We start from the raw sequence: 20,607 nt of genomic DNA on the forward strand, positions 1-20,607 counted from the left end.
ATCATTCTGAGTGAGGTTAGCCTGGCCCAAAAGACCAAAAATCATATGTTCTCCCTCATATGCGGACATTAGATCAAGGGCAAACACATCAAGGGGATTGGACTTTGAGCACATGATAAAGCGAGAACACACAAGGAAGGTATAAGGATAGGTAAGACACCCAAAAAACTAGATAGCATTTGTTGCCGTCAATGCAGAGAAACTAAAGCAGATACTTTAAAGCAACTGAGGCCAATAGGAGAAGGGGACCAGGAAGTACAGAAAAGGTTAGTTCAAGAAGAATTAACTTAGAAGGTAACACACATACACAGGAAATCAATGTGAGTCAACTCCCTGTATAGCTATCCTTATCTCAACCAGCAAAAACCCTTGGTCCTTCCTATTATTTCTTATACTCTCTCTTCAACAAAATTAGAGATAAGGGTAAAATAGTTTCTGCCTGGTAGTGAAGGGTTAGGGTGGGTATGGGAGGGGGTGGGGGGAGAGAAGGGAGGTGGGGTGGGGGGAGGAGGGAGAAATGACCCAAACATTGTATGCACATATGAATTAAAAAAAAAAATGGTGAGAACAACTGTTAGCCTAACTAAAATCCAGAATGAGTGTTGTAAGTTAACTAGGCAAGGTGTAGCAGCCTGCATTTTTACCTCATTATTGCCACACTTTGGCTGTTCCTCTAATGGTGAACATTTAGGTTTCTTCTGGCTGCCTGAAATTGTGACTAATGTTCCACTGATCATCCTTATACACTCATCTTCGTGAGTAAGCGTAAGTATTTCTGTAAGAGGCTGAAAGTGGAATACTTGGGTCAAAGGATGTGTACAGTTTGTATCAACCACAACTATAGGACAAGCATACCCATTTCCTCAGATCATCTTCAAACACTGAAATATTTTGGTTTTTTTTGGTGTTAGGAATCAAACCTAGAGCCTTGCACAGGCAGGCAGATGCTCTATTACTAAGCTCCATCCCCAACTAGAGAAATGGTTTATAATGGTTGTTTTTTTGAGTTTTTGTAAGTGACGTTTTCATTTTATCCAGGTGCGTCATTTTAGGGGAACTTTGGTCGTATTCATTGTCTATTGGTGGTTTGGCTTATCTTTTTCTTACTGATTTGTAGGAGTTCTTTATGTTTTATAAATGTTAACATGAGTGTATAAGTCTGTATATATATTTGAGCCTATTTGCCTTTCAGAGGTTAAACATTTATATAGACACAGATCTTACTATTTTTTTCCTTAATGATGTATCAGATTCATGTTATGCTTAGAAAGACTTTTCCCCATAGAAACACTCCTAGTGTTTCTTCTGATTCTTTTCTAGTTTGTTTTTTGTTTTTTTTGGCGGGGGGCGGTTTTGGCAGTACTAGGGCTTAAACTCAGGGCCTTCACCTTGACCCACTCCACCAGCTCTGTTTTTGTGAAGGGTTTTTCGAGGTAGGGTCTGTCAAACTGTTGCCCGGGCTGGCTTCTAACTGCAATCCTCCTGCCTCCTGAGTAGCTAGGACTGTAGGTGTGTGCCACTGGTGCCTGGCTCAGGTTGGTGTTTTTGTTTTTTTGAGTGTGTGTGTAGGACCCTTTCTTTTATATATTAGGAAATTCTTGTTAAATGATTTGTTAACAAGTTTTAGGACCAAAGAAAAAAAGAATGAACATTTAGTCTAGAAAAACACTAAAAATCAAAAGAGTATGTCCTTTTGGTCATGGTTACTTTTGGGTTGTAGACTTGACCAGGCTGCCTTCCTCATTTCTCTTCACCCCCCTATATTTGTCCTTTCTTAACTCTTTTGTAAAAGCACTTGCTATTTTCAATAATATATCAATAATAACTGTATGGCACTTCTGTTAATAAAATGTCCACATACATTCTACTTTGTTCCTCAGAACACTCCAGAGTTTGGCAGTAGATACAATCACCCCCATTTTACAGATAAAGGAGTTAAGATTGTGTAGGTATTAAGGGGTAAACATTTTCTGGCTCAAAGTATTTTAGCTGCTACTCATCTTAGGAAACATATGAATGTTGACCTATAATAATTCCATTGTTCATTGCTTTGATAAAGGCTTGTGACTCAGCATCTGCATAGCAAGGTGTTTTGTTTTTTTTTGCATACCATTAGGGGAAGGACCACCTTATTATTTTCCAAAGCTTGCTAGGTGTTTTGTCGGGAATAGAGAGTTAGAAAGGTAGGATACGTAGCCTTACGAAATATTGTGTTGCTGCTGGTTTAATCTCTTTTCTACTTTCTTGTGTCCAGCAGTACTGGGGTTTGAACTCAGGGCTTATATACTTGCTAGGCAGGCACTCTGTCACTTGAGCCACTCCACCAGCCCTGTTTTGTGTTGGGTAGTTTGGAGAGAGTCTCTGGGGCTGTTTGCCCAAACTGACTTTGAACTATGATCCTCCTTATCTCTGTTTCCTGAGTAGCTGGCATTACAGGCCTCCAGAGGTTGCTAGGATTACAGGCGTTAGCTATCAGCACTTGGCTCACATTGAGGATTTTTAAAGCTTCTGTGTGGACCTTTAAAAGGCCAGAGTTTGACTTCAGTTCTACACCTGCACCCACTCTAACACCCCAACGATAGATGCCTTCTCCAGCTGCCTGTCAGTGAGCTATCAAGTTATACCATTTTGCAGAGTGTTGATTTTCAAATCATCTTAATTCTTGTCATGAAGCATTTACTGTAGAAAGTGTTTAACTTTTTCTTTTTAATAAGTTTTCTTTTTAAGGTTATTATGATGAAACTGCATTCTGTACAATTTTTAATGTCTTACCCTGATGTTTAGTGATTTCTTTTCATGCCACATTACAAAGTATGAACTGTACTGTTTGAGCCACAGCTTCAGTCCATTTTGCTCTGATTATTTTGGAGATGGGGGGGGTCTCATGAACTATTTGCCTGGACTGGCTCGAACCATGATCTTCACTATCTCAGCCTCCGAAGTAGCTAGGATTACAGGCGTGAACCACTGACTTGTTTCATCTCAGAATTCTTGATATTATGTGATAAAGGTTCCAAGCTCTCCAACTTTGTATTAATTTAATCTGAGCAGAGACATTCAGTGGAATCTAAGTATCTTAGTTGTGTGAAAAGTGAACCTCAGCAGAACTGAGTAAATAGTTAAAAAGGCAATACCAAATTTTGAATCCAGTTTACATCATAAGGCCCAAAAGGGCAGATAAGATTGTAAAGTGCCATTTTCCAGGAATAGGCTCATAAGGATTGCCCTAATTCATGTGAGTGTCTCTTGCAAAGAATCGTGGTGAATTGGAAGGTCTGCTCTAGACAGAGTTGTAGAGTACTTAAAAGCAGAAGGAGAAAGGGACATTTTCATTGTAGTAGCCAATTCATTGAGGAGAGGTAATGATATGTTTATATTCAGTTTTTGTGCTAAGCTCATATTCAGAAAGCATTACTGCTTATACTGGTGGATGTTGTCTATGTTGAGATGAGCCCAAGGCAAAGTTTATTTTTAGGATCTACTCTGAATCCATTGGTCTTGCCTCATCTGGCTCCTGCTGACTTTATCCATCTTTCATCTCAAAAACTGACCATTACCACCTGTCCTAGATTTTATCATTTGGATTGAATATGTCAGGTAGCTAATCTCATAAACCAGTCAGTGCTTTTAAGAGAATACCTGAGAGACAGGTGTTGAGAAATACATAATTGCTAATCAAGGTCTCCTGGAAGTAAATTCTATAACCTGGAAAGTTTTCCATTCTGACTGGTGGGAACAAGAACAAACTCTTAGGCTGGGGGTGGAGATCAGCAGTAAGGCACTTGCCTAGCATGCATGAAGCCCTGGGGCTCAATCCCCAGCAACATATTCTCTCTCTCTCTTCCCTGAGTGAGCCCCAGAGATTTTTCCCTCTACTCCTTTTGAGTGGTTCTTCCCCCAATCTTGGGTGGGTTTCTCTTACACATGCATTGTCCAGTCCACAGCTGAAGGCTTGCAGGAACTATGCAGACCTCAGTTGCGATGTCTATCTGTGGCATTCTCCCTCTAGTCCACTGTCCTGTGAACTCCAGCTGCCCTGGCCTCCAACTCAAAATCCTCAACTCCAGAGGCAATTGGGCTCTACCTTGGCTCTCCTTTCCTGTACTCCAACCTGGAAACACTCTAGGAAGTTAGGTGGGACATTTGAAGGCCTTACCTTGTTTGTTTTCCCTGTTAAGAATCACTGTCCTTTATGTGAAGTCCAGTGCTTGAAATGGTTTTGTCCAGCCCCATTGTCTCCCCAGTGAAGGAAACCAAGGGTACAGCCCCATAGTTCCCATCCTTGCCAGAGGCATAGAAGTCCACTTTCACACTTAAATGCACTTTTAAATATGCTTACATCTTCATCTTTATATTAGCACTGTTATAGACTTACCTCATTCTTTGTAATAACTACGTTAAAGTATAGAGATTTATTAACTGCCTCCTTGTGCATTACAAATTTTGTTTTGAGTTTTTAAAATTTATTTGTGAGGTGGGTGCAGGTCTGCAGTCCTAACTACTCAGGAAGTGGACATCAGGAGAATTGTGGTTCAAGGCCAACCCAGGCAAAAAGTTAGCTAGACCCCACCTCAACAAATAAACTAAGTGTGGTAGTTCACATCTGTAATTCCAGATACCTCAGAGGTCTAAGTAGGGGATAGTGGTCAGAGGCTAGCCCCAGGCAAAAAGTGAAACCCTATCTGAAAAATAACTAAAGCAAAAAAGGGCTGGTGGCATGGCTCCAAGTAGCAGAGCCCCTGCCCTACCCTGTGAGTTCAAACTCACTACAAAAAAAAAATTTTAAATTGCCATATAACGTATAACAGTGAATATCTTTTCATTTCTGCACAAATATTTCTACAGGATGCATTCCTAGAAGGAAGGTTGCTGGGTTAAATGGTATGTGCATTTTAAAGGTAGACTTGGTTTTGATAATACCTCCAGTGATCTCTGAAAATGTTGTTCAAGTTTTTACAATGAATGTGTCATAGGATATGCTAGAAATAATCCTACAAACTGCTGTTTTACATTGACACTGATAGGATATGTAAGAGATTTTTACCTTCACTGTAGTACACAAATTATAATTGGGTAAGTTTTAGGATGTGACTTCTTATAGGCAAATTCTTAGACTGGTATGATTTGTAACTGGCATCTGCCAAGCCAGTTAAATCACTCAGAAGAGGGGATTCTCTGTGAAGTTGCTTTGCATAGTATCCAGATGTGGACTCTCTGCCCATATCCATGATACTGTTCTCTTTGACTGCAGTGCCATTGAAGTTCTGCAGAGATTCTTGGATTTCTGTACACAGCATTATCGAGAAAGAGGCGTGGGCAAGTCTAAGAAAAATATTTCCTAGAAGTCACTAGACTCTCCTCAGGCCTAGAATTGGTTATTTTGCTGCTTGCCACACTGGTTTGTCTTGTACAACTGAGGCCAGGGTGAATTCTTTGCAGGGTCTGTATAAATCATGCCTTTTGTTCCAAGTGGAGGAATCTGGAAATTCTCTTAAGAGGCAGAGGTGAGGAATGGTTCCAGTCACCAGTGGAAGCCCATCCTTCCTACTTGACATCTGGTTTTAATTCCTCATTTAGCTTTTTTGGAAATCTTATCAAAAAGCAAAAGTCTCTAGAATACAATGAGCTGAGCAGTATGACCTCACAGCTCAGCTAAATCTTCCTTTGAGATGCCCCTCCAGACTTTCCATTTAATCTGTAACATAGCTAAGTAAATATTAGACACCAAAAGCACAGTGTTCATCTGCTCCCACTCCACCTACGACAAGGACATCTTCTCTTAGCACACCTTGTATTTTTACCCCTTCTAAGACGTATATCATTGTCCCTCACACTGCCTTGAACAACTCACAGACTCACCCTGGCCAACCCTCTACCCCCAGCTTGGCAGAGAATAGGGATTGCTCAATATTGACTGTTCTGAATGTCAAATTCTTTGTCTCTAATTCTGGAGCAAAAAAGGAGAATGGTGTCCCTCCCCACCCAGATACCTGAACAAGAATTCTGTCTCACTAATGGGCTTGAGAACAAAGATTCCTGTGGAGAACCTGACTCATTTTGCCTGGGAGTAAGGAAATAATAACTGTTGCCAGGTTCATAGACTCCATGATAGGTTCTTAGTAATGTTATAAGAATCTTGCATTCTCAACCAAAATGGTCTGTTCCTAATTTTTGGTTTTGGTTTGTAAGGAAAGTGAGACTCAGAGAGATGAAGAAGCTTAGTATTTCTTACTGTGGTACCCTACCCACTGTACCTGCCTCCTCCTTCCCCACAGTAAGTTTAAAGGAAGGCTAATGGATTAGGAAAGAGATACTCCCAAGTAACAGCTCAATGTAGCACTTTCAACTGAGATTCAGAAAATAAAGTTATTTGAGGTCAAAACTACCTGTTCCCTCAGCTTGATATTGGTCTCTTTGAAATGTCTAAATTAGAGTTAAAATAAACTCCGTATCCCTACTCCACCCAAAATGGCAAAACTGTTTTACCTCTATGGAGCTTCATAATGTCTGGAGTGTCCTGTTATAGTCAGCAAGGTTAAACATATGCCTAGAGTGTTGCCTCATGTCCTTCACAGAAATGTTAAGTGAAAAATAGCCTAATGGAAGGGATGGGAGGGAACTCATTTTTTTTTTGGAAACAGAGTTTACCTTTGTAGCCTTGAACTAGAGGTCCTTCTGCCTCTGCCTCCAAGTGCTGAGATTATAGGTGTGCCCCATGCCAGTTCACTCATATACTTTCTTTTTTAGGTTTTTTTGTTTTTAAATATGGAGTGCTTCACGAATTTGCATGTGTTACTTGTGCAGGTGCCATGCCAGTTTTCTCTGTATTATTCCAGTTTTAGTATGTGCCACTGAAGCACCACTCACATACTTTGGTACACATTTTGCAATGGGCAAAGTTTAATTGTACAGATACTGATTTAATTAATACCTTTGGCAAAATGGCCCAAGTTCTTTTCAGTGTCAAAGATTAATGTATAAAGTTCTTCATCATACATATTGTTTAAATTATGCAACATCAATTAATGAAATATTTTTCTGCTGTTCTGTATATTTACAAATATTATCTAGTACATATACTAATATCATGTAATAATGTACTATATTTTAAAGCTTACATGATATATTAATTTTTGTAATATACTAAGTAAAAAAGGAGAGAAAGTATGTATATATTCTGGTTTTATAAGAAAATAAAGAGGACCAATGGTTTAGCTCAAGTGGTAGAGTACCTGCCTAGCAAGCTCAAGGCCCTGAGTTCAAAACCCCTATACTGCCCAAAAAATAAAATAAAGAGTATATATACCCACAGGGGAAAAAAAGAAAAGTATGCTAAAATGTAACTAACATTTGTTAGTTAACTAATGTTACCAGCAGCTCTTAAGTAGTTGTCTTACAAGTATTTTTTCCTTGTTTATATTTTTGCTTTCTGTTTTTTCCTCTATTGAACATGTATTATTTTATAAAAAGAGAAACATTATTCTAAATAATATTAACTGTAAGTATTGAAAATTTACTGTATCTCAGGCATTGTGTTGATGTAACTCTTAGTTGTCAGACTCATGGAGTAGGTGATGCTAACAACCTGTTTTATAGGTGACAAAATTGAGACAGAAGTTAAACAGACAATATAAAGTCACAAGCTAGTAAATTTGCAGGATCCAACATTTGGATCTTATCTATGTATTTGTTGGGACTGGGGTTTAAACTCAGGACTTTGCACTTGCAAAGCAGGAGCCCTACCGCTTGAGCCACACTTCCAGTCCATTTTGCTCTGCTTAAATAAGAGATGGGGAATCTCTCGACTTATTTTCCTATGCTGGCCTTGAACCTTGATCCTCCCGATCTCAGTCTCCCAAATAGCTAGGATTACAGCTGTGAGCTACCAGCACCTGACTTAACATAGAACTTGCTTGCTTAAAACTCTTTTTCTTTTATTTCCCTGTAAAAAAAAAAAAAAAAGAAAAGAAAAATAGTTCTGTGTATAGGAGAATGGGGCTGAGTTACAGTTCCAGGATGTCCAGGAGCTCCCTTGTGCTGGACTGTGCAGCTCAACTCTGATTTCTCTGTTCCTTTTCTCAACATGTTTAAAGGTCTGGCTGGCAAAATCTGAGTTCCAAAGCCCTGGGTAGATCGTATTTCAGGATTCACCAGTGAGGAAGATGAAATGAATGTACTCATATAAACAGATGCGAGCAAAGTAGCAGGAAGCAGTACACTGTAGGACTGGAAGCTGTAAGGAAGACAGTTTTCTATGCAGATGAAATAGCTTAGCATAATTGCATTACAAACTGGGTCTGTGTAGCTGGAGTGAGGGGTACTTATGAGGATTGGTAGTAAATGAAACTAGAAAGATCACCAGGAGCTAGATTATAAAGAGCAGTAGAAGTTTGCATCTTTCTGCTGCAAGTGTTTGGGAATCATGGACTGGTCTCTGCAATGTGGACTGGTCTTTGCAAGGTCATGCCACAGTCATTGGGAATAGTATCTTATAGGCCTTTTGCAGGAGTCCTCACACAGAAGTTAGTTCCTTGTGGGCAGAAGCCTTTTCCTGTATCATCTGATTTTGTCTGTAGGTCAGTAGATGGATGGACAGACAAATCTACCTGGAAGCTACTGGGCTTTGAGCACCATAGAAGACTGTTTGCCCTGCCCCCAAGTTTAGAGCTTGGTTTTTACTACTTTGATCTTTTTTACTTAAGCTGCTTATGTTTCTTAACAGCAATTTGAGCTGTTGCTATAGTTAAAATTACAATATTTATATGCATTAATTCTGGGTCAGTCTGGATCTTCATTGTAAAGAAGGTAAACAGGCAGGGTAACAGGACTGGTGGAGTGGCTCAAGTGGCAGAGCACCTGTCTAGCAAGTGTGAGACCCTGAGTTCAAACCCCAGTACCACAACAACAATAATAAAAAAGACCAGGCAGAGTACCATATGGAATGAATGAGTCCCAAGTGTTTAGACTTCTCAGAAGACATATAGTGGCCTGCATTATGTTAATATGCTGTGTATGTGTTCTTTTCATTCAAAAGGGACTAATTCATACTATAATCTGTTCTTGATTGTTACAGTTTAAATTTTCATGTACAAAATCTTGACTTGGGAATTGAGGGGTTTTTTTTGTTTTTGGTTTAAATGGAAGAAAAGCTTATCTTTTCTAAATACCTTATTTTATGGGTGGGAAAGTTATCGAATTAAATATTCTACCCATATTTAAATTTCCTTGATTCTCTCAAAAATGTCTTTTTACAGTTGATTTGTTCAAATCAGGACAAAACAAGGTACATGCATTTTGCACGTGGTTGTTACGTACAAGACTGTTCTTAAAACATACCCTGTAGTCTTTGCTTTCATAGCTTATCCTATTACTTTTCTGCGTGCAAAATTCTACATGCTCACTTCATAACTTGACACTGCAAAATCTTGAGATCTTCCCTGTTCTACCTAGTTGTTCAGGGTCCTGAAATACCTTTCTACTGATTTATTTATGGAACTCCAGGGTTCAGCTCATTTGTAATGCTCTCTCTGACATCACACTCAGATCTAATGAATTATTTCTTCATTGTGTTGCAGGTAGGTTAGTATGGGAGTGGTGGGAAGTGAGGCTGGAGAGGTCAGCAGATGATGAGCACCTCTGGAGCAAAGATCACACAATACTTACTCATTTATATTAGTGTAACCAGCATAGTGCCTACCTCATAGGAGATGCTCAATGACTCTTTATAGAATGGGATGAAATAAAAACCCATTTCTGGAATATTTTAGTTTCCAACTCTAGTGATTTTTTTTTTCCCCCTGAGTTACAAATGCTTTCCATCTCTAGGAGTAGAAGGCACAACTGTGAAAATCACATCATACTTTGTTGTTCCTGATTGTGTTCTGCACCCAGGAAATTTGCTTTGTAGTCCCAGGTAGTGTGGACTTTATTTTCACTTTTGCAAGATTAAAAAGAAATTTAAAACATTTTCTGGGTATTTCTGATTTTCTCCTTTTCTGAATCATCAGTCACTTTCCATGTAGGGACTTTGTAGGATGTTCCTGATGCCTGCTCTTGGTTAGAAAACCCCTCCAGTAATATGATAGCAATATTTGGCATTCAGTTGTGTGGCTGGCTGTCAAGTGAGATTCCTTTACTATCCCAAGAAGGCTTGGAACACTGCTGTAAAGTGTACCTAGCTTTTAAGCTATTCCAAAGCTAAGCTAGAGAGATGGGAGATTTAATAAAATGAATTATTTTGTACAGTTAAAAAGAATTTATCCTTAGAAATTCAGATCCATCCCACCTTACCTTCTCAGTGGAACTTGCCACTCCCTCCCTGTTTCCCCTCCCACAGTTCTATTTTTTTCTTCAGTTCTGGGGTTTGAACTAGGCTTCATGCTTGCTGGACAGACTCTTACCACTTGAGCCATACTTCCAGCTCTTCTTTTTCTTTCTTGTGGTGCTGGGGACAGAACCCTAGGCCTGGGCCTCATGCGTGGGAACTTGCCCTTTTTGTGTGTGTTTGATAATCTGAATGGATCACTGAATGTTTGACATCCTGTGTCATTTGCATATGGCTCAGATTTGCCAGCCTCTGCAGCTCTGTGGCAAATATTTTACATACTCTGCTGCATGTTGTTGGTGTGATTTACAAATCAGGAAGGCTTTATCAGAATGACTCCTTAAAATTTTAGCAGTTTTAGGAGAATGAAGCAAGAAACTTACTTAAAAGATTGTAACCTTTTGAGTGGGGGCCAGGGATGAAAATTGTAACCTTTAAGTTTCTAAAAGGATTTTGTAGAGTTAGTTTCCTTTCTCCCCATTCTTTGAAACAAGTGTAAATAACCAAAGCATGAAAATGAAGGGCTAAAGTTAGCAACTCATACATAGCCCCATGTTTTAATTTTCTCAGAAGAATTTGCCTTGTCGCTGGTTATTAGAATGACAAAAGGCAGAGAATCCCACCCCGGGCCCTCAAAAACAAACAACCCAAAAAAAAAAAAAAAAAAAAACCCATATGCTTAACACAAACTTTTTATTTTGTCTTTTCTTTGGGTCAAAGATTTTAGTTTTAAATTTTCCAATCCAAGTATAACAGAATATAGAATAGATCTTGAGGGAAAAAAAAAAAAAGGAAGAAAAAAGCCCTATCTACTAGAACCCTTTTCAACTTATTCTTAAAGTACTGCCTTTTAATTTTTAAGATCTCAGTTTAAGATTCACACACAAGTTGTATTTCCCCTTAAATGTTCCCATACTCGTTTTCAGAGAAGCATACTAGGCAGTATTGTTAACTAAGGAAAATAAGTCTATGAGTTGCACTTAGATAACTAACCTTTGGTAATAAATGAACTCCATGCACATTGTGACCTTAGAGCCTGAACTTTGTAATCACATGACCGGCTTGTAAACTGACCTGTGAGAATGACTGTCGTAGTCTGCTTAGAGAAAGAAATTGACCAAGTGTCGGAACGGTGGTCATCAAACTGGACTTGTCCTATAGTTTGGGTTTCTTCATGGCTGTGATAGAACTTCTCAGCAGACTCCTAGCAGCATGAAATGGAGACATGGGAAGGTAAGACAACAGATTGCTGAAGCCGAGGTCTAAACCTGCAGTTTAGAATTTTTCTTTGAAGGCTTAGATCAAGGCTTAGTAGTAGCCTTGGAGAAGGGAGGCAAGTCCACATACAACAATTGTTTCTGTTTTGGCAGAATTCATCCAACAAGTTTTCATGTACATAGCAACTGACTGTAAATGTTTTAGAATACAGAATGGAAGCCAGGGAGAACTGTAGTGAATTAATTGTTGTGGTGGATGTTTTTAAGGGAAAGAACAGGAAAGGGGGTAGCCATGTACTTAAATTTTATAGTGATTTGAAAAAATTAAATTTCACTTTCCAGTACGCAGCAAAATTCGCTTTTAAAAAGTTGTTTACCTCTTAACACAATTTGTTTTATGTTTTAAATTCTTTAATCCAGTTCACTATCTGCTAAAGCCTTATGTATTACTGTTGATTATAGATAGAATTGGGGTCACAAGGTCATTGATAAGGCAACTTCATCCTCTTTGGGGGGAACTTAGATACTTTATGGGGGTATAAGACTAAATTACTAATTTCTTTTTAAGTGCGTTGTTTTTTTTAATGGGTACGTTCTCAGTGTTTATATATGACTAACTGTGAGTATTATAAAAGTATTATAACTTTTTTATCAGGTTAGATAGGCTCCTGCTTATGTGAGAAACACCAGTATTCTACAACTTTGTTATTTGGTCCAGGAAAGAAATACACAGCAATAGAAACAGCTAGCATTAAAGATTTGCTGTGTCTGTAAAGTGCAGGGTTGATTTCATACAGGCTAGCACTGCTGAGCTACAGCCAGAAAAGTCCCCAACTCTTTGATAATTTGTAGGAATGATGTTAACCATATGAAATTGTCCTAGGAAAGCTTCCCATCCCCTTGCAGTGTGGCTGACTTCTGCCTTGGGCAGCTTTGGAATTGCGTTTTCACTCCTGGGATGCACAAATCAGGGAAGTGGGACTCCCCTCAGTATAGTAATGCTGACCCTCCTCCTCCTTATATTATAAATTAGTACACACAAAAGATTTAGTAGAAATTACCAATTATATGTCAGGGCCCATTGTTTTTATCTTGAACAGCTTCCTTTCCTTTCCCTCAGTATGCACAGAAATTCTTTACAGAAATATTCTGGATATACTACTAAAAAAGCAGTAGCTTAAGAAGTAAGATTTGCTTTGGATTTGTTGGACAGTTTAAGGATATGCAGAAATACCAAAGCAGTGGTTGCATGAGTTTAGAAGCAATTACTCTGAAGGATTTGGAATTTTTTTCAACCATTTGAAGCTCTTAATGATATGTAGACCCTAGCTCTGAAAGAGGAAATAAGTTTGCATAGAAAATTCTCCCATAGTATGTATTTTATTAAGTATTAAAACTTCAATTTTTCTTTCTTTTTTTTTTTTGAGATTCTGGAGTTTGAACTCAGTTTCACACACTTGCTAAGCAGTTCAATTTTTCTTAACCATTCAATGACAGAAATTGACATGCAGTAGTAAAAAACGAGAACTTTCATGAGACAAGTAAATTTTAAAGTGGAAGTGACTCTATGGAAGCTTAAAAAGCAAAATAAATTGCTTATAAAAGAGGTCAGTGAAAATGCTACTGTAAAAAAAAAAAAAAGGTTGCCTGGTTTTAGATATTGGGACCTTGTCCATTTAAATGAACCTTTGTCACAGCTGGGCATCCAAATGTTTTGTTTTAGTTCACAGAGGGTTAACTCTATTCAAGCTTTCACTGTGGCAGGCCTGATCTGTGGAGTTATACAATCTGGTCTTTCAGCCCTGCCAGTCGCTAGGCAGGAAGTCTTATTTCTTAAGCTATCTTTCAGAATGGGGGTTGGGATTTGGAGAAAGGTGGGGGGAGGGCCTTGGAGCATCTGTAAGGATCAATAACAGAGAGTGAGAGGCGCAAGAGAGGCTATTGTGCACACTTCAAGATAGATGCAGACCCTGTGCATGGCCCCTGCTTGGCAAGACAGGCACCTAAAACCAAAACAATGCCGCTGAATGAATTCCCTGTGAAAATTAGGTTGTTCCTTAAAAGACAAAAAAAAAACTTGAGTGCCCTTTTAAGATTTAGGAATATTCTTATCCTTCAACTTAGAAAGATTAGACAACCCCTGGTAGAAATAACTCCAAATTGATTTTTAAATGCTTTTTGTCCTTATGCTAATATTGTATTGAGTTGGAGTGAGAGATCATTTTGGCCTGGGTCACATTCATCAAAGTATTGAATAATGTTTTTTTCATTTTTTCCTTCCTCCCCCCCCCCCTTTTTTTTTTTTTTTAATTCTAATACTGACTTTACCCTATTAGTTTTGGAGACACCATTAAGGGAATGAAAAAAACTGAGATTTGGTTAGGATTTGAGTAACACATGTGTGAAATCCCTCCCCCCAACAGCTGGTATTGGCCCTTGAAACTTTAACTGAGCTAAACAGATGCTCATAATGTGTTATTTTGAGACCATTTAAACCAGGCTTGTAGCCCAAGAGCTCTACAAAAGTCATAGGTTTTATTTTTAAATGCGCTGAAGTTGTGATATCATGCCACATCTTAATGCATATTATATGGATATTAGACAAAAATACCCGAGTTTGGAAAAGTGAAGAATTCTGCCAATGAAATTGTGGTTTCAAAAGCACTACCAAATTTGTTACTCTTTTGCTCCAGTCCAGAGTTTTGTTCTTCAAACTCCCCTTTCCGAAGTCCAACTGTAACATTCCCGTTTTACTGTATCATTTTTCCAGAGGACCAAGGCAATAATTCAATAGGTGCTTTTATGATGCAAATTATTTATGGCAGTTGGAAAGAATAATGTAGTCATTGCTGCCTCTTCCACTGAACCTCAAAAGTACTGGTGACAACTGATGGTAAGAGCTGAGAAAAAATAGAATTATAAACAGCCTCAATTCTCCCAATTTGAAATCTTCTGAAAGTAAATGCAGAAACCAGCTGGGGGCATCCATAATGTGACATGCAGATATACAATTGAAATAAAGGCTAGGGAAGAGAGGGAAGACCTGCATTTGAAATTAACAGTAAATTTAATTTGGTTTAGGCTTCTAGACTAAATTTCTGGAAATATTCTGGAATAAATATTCTGGAAAATTTGGAGCTAAAGCAAATATTTAGACACTTCACAGATCATCTGGTTATTTTAAACCTATTTCTGACCCACACTTCTTTTCTAAAAATAAGGATGTATAAAAAGAAAAAAACTGATTTAATCACCACAAATAGTGCCTTGATACCATTGTTTCTGCCTTTCTTGATACATTACAATTCTGCATTAATATTTAAACCAAAGAATTAGTTCTTCTAATAGACACTTTGCTCAGGCATACAAATATTGCTAACAAAACTTGGAAGTTTAATTACCATTTACATTGTATTAAAATGGAGTATGAAACCTACCATGACCCTTTTGAACAATGTGGTCTTTAATGTGTATTAGGGGGAGGGCCTAGTGAAGGAAAAGCCATAAAAGTCTTCAGGGTTCAAGATGAGGTTGGGATTTTGAGCCATTGCTTTTGTCATTTTCACACACAAGCATCACTGCAATCATGTTTGATTTAGCGTCCTTAAAACAATGAGGTGAGAGAACAAAAGGATATCAGAGGCACAAGTATGGAAGCCAAATATTACCTCCTCCCCCCGTATTTTTCAGATCATCCTTTTTTCTCTGTTCTCTTAATACTGAGGTTTCTTTTTAAGCCAAGGAATAATCCTTCTGCAAGAATCTTTTGCATGCCTTAGTAGTTTGTTTAAATAATTGAAAAATATCCATATCTCAAGTATTTTTTAGTCATATAAAAAGTTATTTCCCAAAAATGTGTTAAAAATGCCATAAAAGGAAAAATGCAGCTATCCATATTTCAGGGTTGAGGTTGGGGGGGGTCCTTCCTAATGCCAGACTGTTTTACATATTTTGAAAATCCTGAGAATGTAAAGGTCTCACTTTAACAGTCTTAATGCTCACACTGTGATCCCAGGACCTTGCATGAATTAGGGTGAGAAGCATGGAGGGTCAGGAGTCACCTGGCCGGTGGGCCTGTGTGGCTCATCAGTAGTGCCAGTCCAAATTCATGTAGGATTTTTTAAGCCATTAAAAGCAAAAACAAAAACTTACAGCTGCTTCTGTTGCCATTAACTGGATCCCTTGGTCTCTGTGGTAAAGACTAATCCCCTGCTTCCCACATGGCTCATAAAAAGTTAAGCTATATCTTAATGGCTTGCTACAGGCTTCCTGATTTTGGGGAATGAACCTTCTTGGCCTGAGTCTGTCACTTGACCTATATAAGCCGTGATTTCTTTGTATATACAAACGGGATGATAATTCCTATCTCAGAGACCTGCTATGAGTATTAAATAAGAGAGCCTCTGTGAAAGTGCTCAGGACATGTTTCACAGGGCTTGAAATGGAAATAAATTTCAAAGAGTAGCAAATTTAGGAGGATTAGGAAGGAGAGAATTCACAGGTGAATCTATGGCTGGTGCTGATTATACGCTCAGTAGAAAGGTCCCCAGGGAATGCCTCCATTTACTAGGAAACAATCAGGGCACGGCCCTTTGGAAATTTACCTTGAAAATGCTGTGCAACCAGTGAGACAGGCTCCTGATTGCTGTGCTAATATGCTACTTCTGTGCTAGTAAAAACAATGGATACTGAAGGGATTCCTGCAAAATTTGTGACCTTTTCCCTGCAGAGTGTTTTGTAGTAGTGTTGATTGGAAGAAAAAAGAAAGGGGGAGAGAGGGTGTTCTCTAAGATAGCAGAGAGGTTAAATCATAATCAGGAAAGAAAGAATAGTGAAGTTAGTGAAATATTGGAAATAGTAAATATTAATCTGTAAGGTATTAGTTAAGTTAATGTAGATATACAATAGAATAAGAGATGATGACTTTAAAAAGGATGAGACATGTTTACATGTACTATCAGAAAAAGACAGCCAAAAGAAAGTGGGGCAAAATTCTAGAATATTTTTTTTTCTTTCTTTTTTTTTGGTGGGGATGGAGTACTGGGGATTGAACTCAAGGCCTTACACTTGCTAGGCAAAGGGTTCTACCCCTTGAGCCATACTGCTAACCCTTTTTTGTTCTAGTTTATGTTTGAGATAGAGTATCATTTTATTCCTGGGCTGGTCTGGACCTCAGTACTCCTGTTTGTGCTTCCCCATGTAACTGGAATGATAGACCATTGGCTGAGATGGGGTCTTGCAAACTTTTTGTGCCCTGGCTTGCCAGAAACTGCAATTTTCCTGATCTCTACCTCAGGAGTAGCTAGGACAGGCTTGATTCACTGTGCCAGGCTTGTAGAATGACTGTTGTAACTGTTTCTGTTTTCAAAATCTATAACATGTATACATATACGTATGCATATTTTGTCATCTATGTAGATAAAAGTTTGGTAGCAGGCTGGAGGTGTGGCTCAAGGGGTTGAACACCTGCCTAGCAAACTCCAAGCCCTGAGTTCAAACCCCAGTACTGAGGGTGGAAAAAGTTTGGAAGCAAACTCACTAAATGCTACCAGTGATTATTTGGGTGGGGAGGAAGAGTGAAGGGGACAAAAGACAGACAATATTTAATTACTATTTCTTTAATACAAGCATGTACTTTTGTGTTTAAAGTATCAGGGTGTAAATATGTATTGACACCGGAACATTGCTAAGAAGAAATTTCACAAAGATGAGAAATACATCTTGTATACTAATTTTAAGACCCTGCAAAGCTTAAAAATACTGTTTTTGGGGTTTCTTGTTTTGTTTTGGGGGGCTGTACTTGCAGGGTTAAACTCAGGGTCTTGTGTTTACTAGGTGGTGTTCTACCACTTGTGCTGTTCCACCAGCCCTTAAAAAATACCGTTGAATGGGTGGAAATATGAATGGATGAATGTCATGTGTGTATTTGCCATAATATGAGTGATGATATTGCTATTAGAGCTTCAAGCTATTTCCCAGATGTCAGACTTTTTTTTTTTTTTTTTTTTTGGTGGTACCAGGGATTGAACTCAGGGCCTTGTGTTTGCCAGGCAAGTGCTTTACCACTTGATACATGCCCTAGCCCTTTTTTAATTTGTTTTTGAAATAGAGTCTTGCACTTTTATCTGGTTTCCACAGACATGATCCCAGTTCTGCCTCCCAAGTAGCTGGGATTACAGGCTTGAACCACTTTACCCAGCCTCATTGGATTTTGATTATGAATCTTATTTCTCCAACCAGGGGCAATAGTTCTTTTTAGAAACATCTTCCATAAATTTAAGTTTAATTTACAGGCCTCTAACAGAGAGATACAAAGACACATGGTACAATTAAACCAAGACTTGTTAAAATATTCCTTTAAAATTATGTGTACACAAAATTATCTTTGAGCTTATTCCAGATAGACTTCCAAGAACATTCACTGGTATGGCTTCCAATAATGAAAATCCTGTGCTTACATCATCAGAAACTGAATTACAGGTTCATTTGGCTAGGATTACAGGTGTGAGCCCCTGTGCTTGGCTGAGTATTACTAACTTTTAAGGATAGATGTGTTCGTCACAAATCTCAGTTATTTGTGACTTCTCTGCACAGTTGGTTCTGGATTATACAGTCATTAAGTTTCAGAGCCAGAGGGACCTTTTCTTCTTAGTACTTCTAGTTCTTCTAGTACTTTTCTCCCTTTGCTTCTAGGATACCAGTCTCCTGCTTTTCCTTCTCTTAGACCAACAGTTACTCTTTTATTGAGTACCATTTGGGATTTCTAAATGTCGCTATATATCCAGGAGTTAGTCCCTAGACCTTTGTTTTACCAATATTGTCTCCTTTGTTGGTTTTGGCCTTTCATTTATATTGAGATGATTCCCAAAAGTGTAGATTTAACTAAAAACCTCTCTTGAGCTTCAGACTTCTGTATCTAAACTGCCTATTTAATATTTCCATTTGGCTTTTTAACAGACATAGCAAACTTGTCAGAGTCAAACAAAACTCTAGACTCTACTCATTCCCTTCATAGTAACATGTCTTTTTGGTAATCTCCGCCATCTTAGTACAAAATCCTTCAGTTGTTCAAAACTAAAATATGGGAGTCATTCCTCAACTCCTTTATTTGCTTTTATATTCCATCATATGAACCATCAGCAGACTCTTTATTAGTTCTTCCACCAAAATAGATGTCAGATCTACTCACCACCTCTTCTTCACCAGTCTAGCTTAAGCTACCATCATCTCTCATCTACTAACTAGTTTCCCTACTTCTCTTGGGCTCTCTACACTCTATTTTCCAGTGTAATCAGAGGGAGATTAAAAATTTTTTTCTGCTCAAGACATTGTAATCACTACCTCTGGAGCATGAAAAAAAATCCGTGGCCTATGTATAGCCCTATTCGATCAGGCTCTAGCCTGATTCTCTGTCCTCATTTAATTGCACTCTTGCTCCACTCACTGCCACACACTGGAAATAATCCTTTCTCGTTGCTCCCCCTCCCCAAAGCAGTTTATATCTAGAGAAAGGATTATAGAGGACTGTATCATAATCCATCAGTTCAATTGCTTAACATTCCTAAATCCCACAAAGCACCAGAGAATTGTCCACATGAAGTACCATTGTGTTATAAAGTGCAGATTGACTAGGAAAGAAAAGGGATGAGACTAGCAAATGGTGTAAGGCATAAAATGTGATTTTAGAATTACCTGGAAATAAAAGCAAACCACTTCAGTAGCTAGAAATGGTATCACTTTCCATTCTTACAGTCATTTAACTTTTATAAAGAAAACTTGTTTGAAAAAGGAACTATATCTAGACTACATAAAGAACTCTTTAAACAATAAGAAAATAATTCAGTTAAAAATTGAGAAGAGCCAGGCAGTTGACATAGACCTATAACCCTAGCATTTGGGAGGCTGAGGTAAGACAATTGTAAATTTGAGGCTACACTGGGCTACAAAGTGAGTATGAGGCCTTTTCTTAAAAATACACACACATGTATATAAATATATTATTTAGTGAACAAAAAAATTCAAAGGCTTAAATGAACACTTCTCCAATGATGACATGGCTGTAAACTGAGTATTTGAAAAGATGTTCAACACCATCAGCCAATTAAAACTACACATTGGGATGACTAAAAAATGACAGTATCCAGTGGTGACCTGTATGTATTACAGGTGAGAATGCAGATGCCATCATCATATAGAAAACAGTTTGACAGGCTCTAAAATTAAATCTATATTACCACCCATGACCAGAAATTCTACTCCTAGGTATTTGACATAGAAAATTTTAAGGTAGGGTCACACACAAACTTACACGTGAATGTTTATTGCAGTTTTTATTCCTAATCACCTCAAACTGGAAATATCAAGAGTAGGAAGGATCTGTAAACATACAATGGAGTACTACTGAGCAATAACCTGAGACTGAGAAGGGAGTTCAGTGGCAGAGCACTTGCCTAGCATGTGTGAAGTCTTGAGTTTAATGCCCAGCACCTTGGGGGAAGAAAAAGAAAAAGAACAACAAACCGTTAAATCTTGTAACAATTTGAATGAATCTCAGAGACATTATACTGATGGAAAGAATCTAGTTTCAAAAGTTTATGCCCTGTTAAGCCAGGGACCTTTGGCAGCTCATACCTGTAGTCCTAGCCACTTAAGAGGCTGAGATAAAGAGGATCACAGTTTGAGGCCAGCCCAAGCAAGTAGCTTGAGAAACTCCCATCTCCAAAATAACCAGAGCAAAATGGACTGGTGGTGTGCCTCAAGTGGTAAAAGTACCTGCTTTGCAAGTGTGAAGCCCTGAGTTCAAATTCCAGTCCCACAGTTGGGGTGTAGGGGGGTTAATGCCCTATTATCTCATCCAAAAGATAAAATCATAGTAACAGAACAGATCAGTGACTGGTAAGGATTAGGAGTAAGGTGATAGTATGACCACAATTTAAAAGCATGAAGGAGCGTTCTGGGGTATCTTGATTATGGTGGTACATTATATACATATTCACAGAACAGTGCATTCTCCCCAGAAATTCAGTTTTACTCCGTACTAATTATAAAATGAAATTTAAAACAAAA

The 20,607-nt window shown here is 38.3% G+C and overlaps 1 protein-coding gene and 1 pseudogene across 3 annotated transcripts in view; one reads left to right on the forward strand and one right to left on the reverse strand.

The window, feature by feature from the left end:
- Positions 1 to 20,607, forward strand: part of Nr6a1 (nuclear receptor subfamily 6 group A member 1) — a 209,277-nt gene that overhangs the window by 125,575 nt on the left and 63,095 nt on the right. The window contains exon 1 of one of the 3 annotated variants that reach the window (XM_074053228.1): positions 535 to 11,557. The exons of the other annotated variants lie outside the window; for them this stretch is intronic. Within the exon in view, the coding sequence (XP_073909329.1) occupies positions 11,542 to 11,557 (16 nt within the window). The 5' untranslated portion in view covers positions 535 to 11,541. Of the gene's footprint in view, positions 1 to 534; positions 11,558 to 20,607 lie in introns of those variants that run through there. 3 annotated transcript variants of the gene reach the window in all.
- Positions 6,760 to 6,860, reverse strand: LOC141415930 (U6 spliceosomal RNA; annotated as a pseudogene).

This window comes from Castor canadensis, chromosome 13 (assembly GCF_047511655.1).
Source record: "Castor canadensis chromosome 13, mCasCan1.hap1v2, whole genome shotgun sequence".
NCBI classification, from domain to species: domain Eukaryota; kingdom Metazoa; phylum Chordata; class Mammalia; order Rodentia; family Castoridae; genus Castor; species Castor canadensis.